Here is an 11,095-nt window from a genome sequence, read left to right on the forward strand (position 1 = left end):
CTAGCACATCCACGCACAGCCGCCTACAGCCACGGACAGCCGCCGCACCCAGCACAGCCGCCCACAGCCACGCACAGCCGCCGCACCCAGCACAGCCACGCACAGCCGCCTACAGCCACGCACAGCCGCTGCACCCAGCACAGCCGCTGCACCCAGCACAGCTGCCGCACCCAGCACAGCCGCCCGCACCCAGCACAGCCACGTCACATACAGCCGCCCGCACAGCCGCCGCACCCAGCACAGCCGACCACAGCCACGCACAGCCGCCGCACCCAGCACAGCCGCCCACAGCCACCCATAGCCACGCACAGCCGCCGCACCCAGCACAGCCGACCACAGCCGCCGCACCCAGCACAGCCACGCACAGCCGCCGCACCCAGCACAGCCGACCACAGCCACGCACAGCCGCCGCACCCAGCACAGCCGCCCACAGCCACGCACAGCCGCCGCACCCAGCACAGCCGACCACAGCCACGCACAGCCGCTGCACCCAGCACAGCCACCCACAGCCGCCGCACCCAGCACAGCCGCCGCACCCAGCACAGCCGCCGCACCCAGCACATCCGCCGCACCCAGCACATCCGCCGCACCCAGCACAGCCGCCGCACCCAGCACAGCCACGCACAGCCGCCACAGCCACGCACAGCCTCCGCACCCAGCACAGCCACGCACAGCCGCCTACAGCCACGGACAGCCGCCGCACCCAGCACAGCCGCCCACAGCCACGCACAGCCGCCGCACCCAGCACAGCCACGCACAGCCGCCTACAGCCACGCACAGCCGCTGCACCTAGCACAGCCGCTGCACCCAGCACAGCTGCCGCACCCAGCACAGCCGCCCGCACCCAGCACAGCCACGTCACATACAGCCGCCCGCACTCAGCACAGCCACATACAGCCGCCCGCACTCAGCACAGCCGCCCGCACTCAGCACAGCCGCCCGCACTGATGGGGGCGCAGGATGGAGCAGCACGTGATAGGATGGGGGCGCAGGATGGGAGCACATGACAGGATGGGGATGAGGATGGAGCAGCACATGACACGGTGGAGTGGCACATGACAGGATGGGGGCGCAGGATGGAGCAGCACATGACACGGTGGAGCAGCACATGACAGGATGGAGCAGCACATGACACGGTGGAGTAGCACATGACAGGATGGGGATGCAGGATGGAGCAGCACATGACACGGTGGAGCAGCACATGACAGGATGGGGGCACAGGATGGAGCAGCACATGACACGGTGGAGCAGCACATGACAGAATGGGGGCGCAGGATGGAGCAGCATATGACAGGATGGGAGCAGCACATACCAGGATGGAGACCATATTCCAATATAAATGCTCGCCACCCGGGCGTAGAACGGGTTCAATAGCTAGTATATATATATATATATTAGTGTGTGTGTGTAAAAAATGAGTAGATAAGCCACTCCAACAGTGCTGCAAATGGAAGGGCAGAAAAAACTAGAGATGTACAGACTCTATGTTAAATTACAAGGGTGCGAAGTGTGTCCATGAAATAGACTTCTTGGTGTAACATCTCTTACATGTTGTGTGCTTCGTGAAGTATTATGCATGTGCCGTCCATCAGTGGCGCAGAGGGGCGAGCACTGCGCACGTGCTGAGCCAGGCACGTACTGCGCTTTCACTGCCAATAGTAATGGCGCTGAGGGGAAGTCAATCAAGTCCATGTGGTGCGAGGCAGGGCATAATGCGGAGAAGCAGTCCATCCTCAGAGCACGTGCGGCCTCCATTACATGAAGATACTTTTTTTTTTACTATAACAGTTTTCCTATATAAGGCACTCACCACCAGAACAGTGAATCCCAGCGCTTCTAGCTGCCTCATTTTTAAAGCCATCTTTCCAACTGGGTGAAGACTTCCCAAAGTAAAAGCATTGGCAGTGCAGCATAAAACAGCAATCCTACAGGGAAGGATAGAAAACAGACACTGGTAAAGTCCTCGGCAATTGTAAGCCATAGTATAGAAAGGCCTGAATCAGAAGATCCACCTGCAGAACGTGGATTTCAGGGCCGGCTGCCTATTAATATATTGAGAACAAACATAAATAGAATCACACGGACAAATCCATCTGCACAGATATATGGCCTCCAGCTGCACACCTTACAGGGGACGTCTCCTGGATAGATCATAGCATAGATAAATGTCATGTGAAGTGTAATAACATTGGAATTCTTGCACCCTCATACTGGTGGACACATACTCGTTATGGCACCCTGACCTTTTCTCAGAACATCCATACTGTGCCGGAGGCCACACAAGCTCAGTTCCATCAGCCAGATCCTTGTGTACATAAATGGTGGAGACATTCCCGCTATTGTGCACAGCAGCCAAGAAGCGGTGCACTGGAAACAGGAGCTTGTCTCCGGCATATCTCCTCTAGGAAACCTGTACCACTCACCCCAAAAGAGAGGTCTGCAATGGGTTCAACTGGTATCCATAGTTATGTTGCAAGACATGTTAAAGGGTGGTACTGTTGTTTCTATACACTTTTCTCCATTTTATACTCAGTTTACTAAATAGGAAAACTGTAAATACGTTGTGTCCCCCCTGTATCACTACCCTAACATGGCAGGGCACTAGGCGTTTCCTTCCTCTGTAACTTGCTGCTCACTCTTGTTTGGCCAAATCCATCTCTAGTACCAGAAGAACAGACTGGTCTCTGGATGTGGGGCAGGACTTTGCTTCTGCTGTGAGCGGCTGTACCCAGAGCAGACAGAGCGTGGGGACCGACGCTTACCGCTTACCCACTGTCACTCTTCTGTCCCTCCGCTCCCCCATCTCTGCACTGTCCACACAGTATTACCTGTCCTCCATCCCTACAAGTCAGCTCTGCTGCAGAACCATAACCTACTTTCCAATTATATAATACTAGACGGAGGCCCGATGCTATCGCATCGGGAGGGCGGTAATGTCACGATGGGGGCAGGCTTTGCAGCGTTGGGAATCTCTGCCCCCATGTGCTCACCCACCTATCCACTCTCTCTTTCCCCATGTGCTGACTTCTCCAGTCTGTGCTCTCTTCTTTGACCTGTCTACCCCATGTGCTATCCCCCGTCTCTCTCCTTCCTGTGCTGTGTTCTCCCCTCATGTGCTGTCTCCTTTGAGCTGTCTCCCCCTGTGCTCTGTCTCTCTCACCCCTGTGCACTTTCTTTCTCCCCCATCTGCTGTCTTCTCCTCTCATGTCATCTCTTCTTTGACCTGTGTATCCCATGTGCTCTCCCCCTTGTCTGCTCTCTCTCCATCACTGTGCTGTCTTCTTCCCTCATGTATTCTCTCATTTGAGCTGTCTCCCCCCCCCCTGTGTGCCCTCTTTCCTAAATGCACTCACCCTGTAATCAGACAGCCGCCATCTTTGTGCAGACAGATAGTGGCGGTCACATTAAAACTGCGCATGCGCTCCTCCTGTACAAAGATGGCGGCGGTCAGTGAATCATTTGGCTGATCCCGGCGGCGACGTGTTCGCGATGGTGTTCCGCTGGTGGTACCACGCAAGAGGCTGCATGCGGCGTATACAATGTGTGTGTGTGGTGCGTACGGCGTATACAGAGTGTGTGGTGCATACGACATATACAGTGTGTGTGTGTGTGTGTGGTGCGTACAGCGTATACAGTGTGTGTGTGTGTATGGTGCGTACAGCGTGTGTGTGTGTGTGTGTGTGTGTGTGTGTGTGTGTGTGTGTGTGTGTGTGTGGGGCGGTGTTCCGCTGGTGGTACCACGCAAGAGGCTGCGTGCGGCGTATACAATGTGTGTGTGTGGTGCGTACGGCGTATACAGAGTGTGTGGTGCACACGACATATACAGTGTGTGTGTGTGTGTGGTGCGTACAGCGTATACAGTGTGTGTGTGTGTGTGTGTGTGTGTGTGTGTGTATGGTGCGTACAGCGTGTGTGTGTGGTGCGATGGTGTTTCGCTGGTGGTACCGTGCAAAAGGCTGCGTGAGTGTGTGAGTGAGATTGTGAGTGAGTGAGTGAGTGTGTGTGTGAGTGTGTGTGTGTGTGGAGCGTACGGCATATAGAGTGTGTGTGGTGCAACGGTGTTCCGTTGGTAGTACCGCACAATAGGTTGGTACCAGCAGCAGTCTCCATACCGAGACGCCCATCACTTGGGTGTCCCAATATGGCAGTCGGTGAAATTCTGCCTCTTGGAATTCTGGGATCCGGACACATCTGGACGGAACAGGATGTGAAGACATTAGAAGGTAAGTATATATTAAGAATATAATAAATTATAAATAAATAATAATTCTTACTTCCCATACAGCTGTAAGCAATAGCTCACAGAGTATGTCACTGCCTGTCGCAGCTCCTGTCTGTCTCATATCTGAACAGGACCCATCCAGACACAAACCATTCCTATGCACACTGCTGCCCTTCAGCTTGATCTCCTCTCCTACCATTCCACCACCTTCATCTGTCCTCTGACTCTCATTGTGCTGCTGACTTATCACCATCTCTTTTCTACCACAGCTAATGCAACAATACAGAGAGAAGGTTCTCAGTCTAGGCTGTAAATGCTGCAACCTCCTCCCGGCTGGGTATCCTCCCATGGAAAGTGTGCATGGCCGGTAACTGTGCAGCAGCCTAGGGGCTCTCTGCATGATAACATCTTTATGTGCCCAAACACCAGAGAAGACATAAGAAGCACCAAAGCTACAAGCCTATGGATGGAATTCAGATTTTGATAAAATTACATGTACATTTTAAACTTAAAAAAAAAAGTATATATTTTTAAAACATAAATTAAGTGTGCAAAACTAGCTAAATATATTTGATATATATTTTATATTCACATATACAGTATATTATATATATGTGTGCATATGTATGTGTGTAATGTATGTATGCATATATAAATCTATAGTTCCTGAAATTGTATAAGCCCAAAGAACAAAGTTCTCTGTACACTTTTACTGCATGGTGAATGGGACAAAAAAAAAAAGTTTCCCGAATTGCTGTATTTTTAATTCATTTTGCCAATAAAAACTTCAATTCATCAGTCCACAGAAAAATAGGAGGCTTTCACATTACTAGTCGGCTGTGAAAAAATTACGCGACTCCCAAAAACCAATCCAGCAAAAACCAGGCTCCCAAAGCCAAATTCCCCCTCTCTTGTTTAAGGCCCCTTTCACACATCGTTTTTTTGCCATCAGTCGCAATCCGTCGAATTTTTAAAAAAACAGATCCAGCGACTGATGCCACTGGATCCGTCTTTTTCTCATAATAATAATAATAATCATCTTTATTTATATAGCGCCAACATATTCCGCAGCACTTTACAGCTTAACAGTTTCAAACACAACAGTCATAAGTAACAACGTTAACAATACAATGATTAAAGCAAAATAAGACGACCCTGCTTGTGAGAGCTTACAATCTACAATGAGGTGGGGGAGATACAAAGTGCAGATGTGTATTTACAATTATGTATTTACAATGATGTTCCAGATAGAGAGCAACAGATCGCGAAAAATGGCCTCATGTTTCATCCGTCGTTTGCAGGATCTGTCGAAAATTGTTTGTCCGGCGGCCGGAGACGACGGACAAGGTAACGTTTTTTGTGTACGTTCAAAAATCGGACAGCGACAGATCCATCACCGTCCGTCGTTTGCTAGAAGGGAAGCCTATGGCGCCGGATCCGTCAAATGACGGAATCCGGCGACTGATTCAGCTTTCTTTTTTTTTTTTTTTTTAACTGAGCATGCTTGGATCCAATTAGCCAGATCCGCTAGTCGGATCCGGAAAAAAAACAAATCAGTCGCATCAGTTTTTCACAATCTGTGATGGATCCGTTGAGCCAACGGATTGTGACTGACGGCAAAAAAACTGATGTGTGAATGGGGCTTAAGTCTTGCAGTGTGCCAAACTACAGATAATTCCGATGTGTATGGCACTGTTGCAGAGGGAAGAACTCTGGGGCTGTCCAGAACTTAATGACTGGTGACCTATCTACAGGATCGCTCATAAATCCAAGCGGGGTCTGATGCTCCCAATGAGCTGAAAACTGCTTTGGCAGCGATTGGAGCCAAGGTGATGTATGGGCAGAAAACATGAGCCCCAATCATTGCCTCGTGACTGCTGCTGAGCGTTGCACTTGTAGAAAATCAACCGCATTCTAGCTTGGAATCTTTTGATGCTGGAGCTTTATTGATATAACATAAGAACGTAGTGCTTCGTATAGGGGCATAAGTGACAGGCAACGTGATGTTTCCATCTGTTTGTGATCTACCATCCAAGTGAATGTGCTGCAATATTTGGAAGCGGCCAATAAGCACTGTACGGGGCTGGTGAGTCCCACCTGTCCATGACTTGCCTTCCATTGCTGATGCCGTTTTCAGCTTATCAGTAGGGCTACAGAAAGCCCAACAACCTCATACTGATGACGCGGTGTCCACAATCCATTCCAGCAAACCTGCACTCTAAACAGTGGTGTGCAACCACATGAATTATTCATTTTCACCATAAAATGTTCTAAAATGTTGTGAAGCACCTGTGGGGTGAAAATGTGCAGTACATCCCTAGATGAATTGATTGGGGAGTAAGGGGGATGAAGGTTGCAAAATGGGATCACTTTGGGCTTTTTCTGGTTTAAATTTCAGCATTAAGACTTTGCGGCCAATTTTTTTTCTTTTTTTGCTCACAATTTTGTACCACTATTAGTGATGAGCGGACTCTGCTCAGATAAGGTGTTATCCGCGTATGCTCGTGTGCGAACGGAGTGTCTTCGGCGTGTTCAAAAAAAATATTCGAGTACCTGCGGCGGCATGTCTCGTGGTTGTTCAACAGCCGCAACACGTAGAGATTTCCCGTTTGTTAGGCAATTCCTGAATGTGTTGCAGCTGTCGAACAATCACAAGACATGCAGGTGCGGGGACTGGAACATAGTATTCACGCACGCCGAAGAGTCTCAGTTAGCACCCGGATAACACCGACCTTATCCCAGCTCACTCATCACTAACCGCTATATCTGCTAATCCACAACAGTGCTTGCCTAAACGCTTTCCTGGAGGCAGTGTTAGCAGTCGCAGCATCTCTGCCTTTTATTTTTGATGTGTCATATAATAAAGTGCCTCATAGTCTGAAAACCATGGTACTTAATACAACTACATATTTAGTAGCACTCATCCAACTTTACTGATGTTTTGGGCACAGTTAGGAAGGAGACAGCAAATGACGTATCAACAGTACTTTCTTACCGTGTTATGTCCGTGGAACAATCCCCTGTTGGAACCAGCTTGTTCTGTTCTCTATCCAAAGTGAGCACAAAGTCTGCCAGAAAATGATTGAAAGATTTAGTGGCGATCAAGAAAAAAAAAACTCCATTAATTAAAAGATAAAGGGGTCGGCCACCATAATAACATGAAATAGACATTGCCGGGGAACTGACACAGACTCCAAAGGCCCGTCCTTAGGACTGGTCGCCCCCAGGTCTGTGGTCCTGTACATATGTGAGGAGTTATTATCCTGAGCCACCCTTTAGCACTGATTATGCAGTTATTGCTATGTGCACGGAATATTGAGCTGTGATGGAGAGTCAGTAGTCAGGGAAATTGAGGAGTCGGTAGTTTGACTTACTGACTCCACAGCCCTGCTGTAAACAGCCAGCAAGCTATTAATCAGTGGTCGGGCAGGGTTACCTATATTAGCTGGACTGGCTCGTACACACCACTTAGGGTATGTGCACACGTTCAGGATTTCTTGCAGAAATTTCCTGAAGAAAACCGGAAATTTTCTGCAAGAAATCCGCATTTTTTTTTTTGCGTTTTTTTTCCGTTTTTTTCGCGTTTTTTTTAGCATTCTGCAAGCGTAATTAGCTTGCAGAATGCTAAAGTTTTCCAAGCGATCTGTAGCATCGCTTGGAAAACTGACTGACAGGTTGGTCACACTTGTCAAACATAGCGTTTGACAAGTGTGACCAACTTTTTACTATAGATGCAGCTTATGCAGCATCTATAGTAAAAGATAGAATGTTTAAAAATAATAAAAAAAATAAAAAAATGCTTATACTCACCCAGACATCTCCTCAGCGGCGTCCGGCTCCTCTTCCTATAGCTGGTCTGTGCGCACAGGACCTTCCGTGACGTCACGGTCACGTGAGCGGTCACATGACCGCTCACGACCAATCACAGGACAGTGACGTCATCGGCAGGTCTTTCGCCGCACACCAGCTACAGGAACCGAACGGCAGCGTGCAGTGGAGGCGGGAAGACATCGAGGGTGAGTATAGGACTGTTTTTTATTTTAATTCTTATTTTTTTGACCACTTATATGGTGCCCAGTGCGTGGAGGAGAGTCTCCTCTCCTCCACCCTGGGTACCAACCGCACATAATCTGCTTACTTCCCGCATCGTGGGCACAGCCCCATGCGGGAAGTAAGCAGATCAATGGACCCCTAGGTGTGCGGAATCCCCTGCAATTCCGCATTTTAATGAACATGTTGCTTTTTTTTCCGCGATGCGATTTTTTCGCGGAAAAAAAGGCTACATTTGCACAAAAAATGCGGAATACACTTAAAATAATAGGAGGCATAAGTAAGCGTTTTTTTCGCGTTTTTATCACGTTTTTATAGCGAAAAAACGCGAAAAAAACGCGAAAAATACTGAACGTGTGCACATGGCCTTAGAAATGATGTGATAATCTGCTGATAAAACACTGATTGTATTGAAACTACAGCAATCAAAACATCCCTGTAATCAGGCTCTCAGCCCATACATCAGGCTGCTGTGCTCTGCTTTACGGCCGGCGCTGACAGTCAGTGCGGGAAGCTGACGCCGGGGGACGTGACAGACATCGGAATGTGAGTATGTACTGTTTTTTTTTTTTTACTTTTACAATGGTAACCAGGGTAAATATCGGGTTACTAAGCGCGGCCCTGCACTTAGTAACCCGATGTTTACCCTGGTTACCCGGGGACTTCGGCATCGTTGAAGACCGTTTCAACGATCCCGAAGTCGTTCCCCTGATTGTTGGTCGCTGGAGAGAGCTGTCTGTGTGACAGCTCCCCAGCGACCACACAACGACTTACCAACGATCACGGCCAGGTTGTATCGCTGGTCGTGATCGTTGGTAAGTCGTTTAGTGTAACGGTACCTTAACAGGAGAAATAAAGATAAGTTTTGCTATTTCATCTGAAAGCAGCCTGATATATGGGCTGAGAGCCTGATTACAGGGATGTTTTGATTGCTGTAGTTTCAATACAATCAGTGTTTTATCAGCAGATTATCACAGTAAGCTCCACATAATAATTCCTTCCCGACTCCACATAAGGCAATCAGACTAGTTCCCTGGATCAACACCCTATCAAGGAATCTAGTATATATACCCGGTAACATTATACTTTTCAAGAAAGGCATCCAGTCCCCTCTTAAATTTAAGTAATGAATCACTCATTACAACATCATACGACAGAGTTCCATAGTCTCACTGCTCTTACAGTAAAGAATCCGCGTCTGTTATTATGCTTAAACCTTCTTTCCTCCAGACGTAGAGGATGCCCCCTTGTCCCTGTCTCAAGTCTATGATTAAAAAGATCATCAGAAAGGTCTTTGTACTGTCCCCTCATATATTTACATTAAAATAAGATCACCCCTTAGCCTTCGTTTTTCCAAACTAAATAGCCCCAAGTGTAATAACCTATCTTGGTATTGCAGACCCCCAGTCCTCTAATAACCTTGGTCGCTCTTCTCTGCACCCGCTCTAGTTCAGCTATGTCTTTCTTATACACCGGAGACCAGAACTGTACACAGTATTCTAAGTGTGGTCGAACTAGTGACTTGTATAGAGGTAAAATTATGTTCTCCTCATGTGCATCTATGCCTCTTTTAATGCATCCCATTATTTTATTTGCCTTTGTATCAGCTGCCTGACACTGGCCACTGAATATGAGTTTGTCATCCACCCATACACCCAGGTCTTTTTCATTGACGGTTTTGCCCAGAGTTTTAGAATTAAGCACATAGTTATACATCTTATTACTTCTACCCAAGTGCATGACCTTACATTTATCCCCATTAAAGCTCATTTGCCATTTATCAGCCCAAGCTTCTAGTTTACATAAATCATTCTGTAATATAAAATTGTCCTCCTCTGCATTGATTACCCTGCAGAGTTTAGCGTCATCTGTAAATATTGAAATTCTACTCCGTATGCCCCCTACAAGGTCATTAATAAATATGTTAAAATGAAGAGGGCCTAATACTGACCCCTGTGGTACCCCACTGCTAACCGTGACCCAGTCCGAGTGTGCTCCATTAATAACCACCCTTTGCTTCCTATCCCTGAGCCAGCTCTTAACCCACTTACACATATTTTCCCCTATCCCCATTATTCTCATTTTATTTATCAACCTTTTGTGTGCCACCGAATCAAAAGCTTTTGAAAAGTCCATATACACTACGTCCACTGGGTTCCCTTGGTCCAGTCTGGAACTTGCCTCTTCATAGAAATTGATCAGATTAGTCTGACAGGAACGGTCCCTAGTAAACCCATGTTGATATTGGGTCATGAGGTTATTCCTCTTCAGATACTCCAGCATAGCATCTCTTAGAATGCCCTCCAGGATTATACCCACAGAAGAGGTTAAGCTTACTGGCCTATAATTTCCGAATTCAGTTTTTGCCCCTTTTTGTGTCCCCAAGTGCAGTGGCAAAAACCATCAAGCGCTTCAAAGAAACTGGCTCACATGAGGACCGCGCCAGGAAAGGAAGACCAAGAGTCACCTCTGCTTCTGAGGATAAGTTTATCCAAGTCACCAGCCTCAGAAATCACAGGTTAACAGCAGCTCAGATTAGAGACCAGGTCAATGCCACACAGAGTTCTAGCAGCAAACACATCTCTACAACAACTGTTAAGAGGAGACTTTGTGGTAAAATGGCTGCTAGAAAACCACTGCTAAGGATAGGCAACAAACAGAAGAGACTTGTTTGGGCTAAAGAACACAAGGAATGGACATTAGACCAGTGGAAATATGTGCTTTGGTCTGATGAGTCCAAATTTGAGATCTTTGGTTCCAATCACTGTGTCTTTGTGCGACGCAGAAAAGGAGAACGGATGGACTCTACATGCCTGGTTCCCA

At 47.8% G+C, this 11,095-nt stretch overlaps 1 protein-coding gene across 1 annotated transcript in view; it reads right to left on the bottom strand.

The window, feature by feature from the left end:
- The window catches only part of FASTKD2 (FAST kinase domains 2), a 52,255-nt gene that overhangs the window by 3,713 nt on the left and 37,447 nt on the right, over positions 1–11,095 (bottom strand). Inside the window, exons 10-11 of the mRNA XM_077275737.1 lie at positions 7,218–7,290; positions 1,811–1,925 (exon numbers count right to left, since the gene is read on the bottom strand). Coding sequence (XP_077131852.1) covers positions 1,811–1,925; positions 7,218–7,290 — 188 coding nt within the window. The remainder of the gene's footprint in view (positions 1–1,810; positions 1,926–7,217; positions 7,291–11,095) is intronic.

Source organism: Ranitomeya variabilis, chromosome 7 (genome assembly GCF_051348905.1).
Source record: "Ranitomeya variabilis isolate aRanVar5 chromosome 7, aRanVar5.hap1, whole genome shotgun sequence".
Lineage (NCBI taxonomy): Eukaryota > Metazoa > Chordata > Amphibia > Anura > Dendrobatidae > Ranitomeya > Ranitomeya variabilis.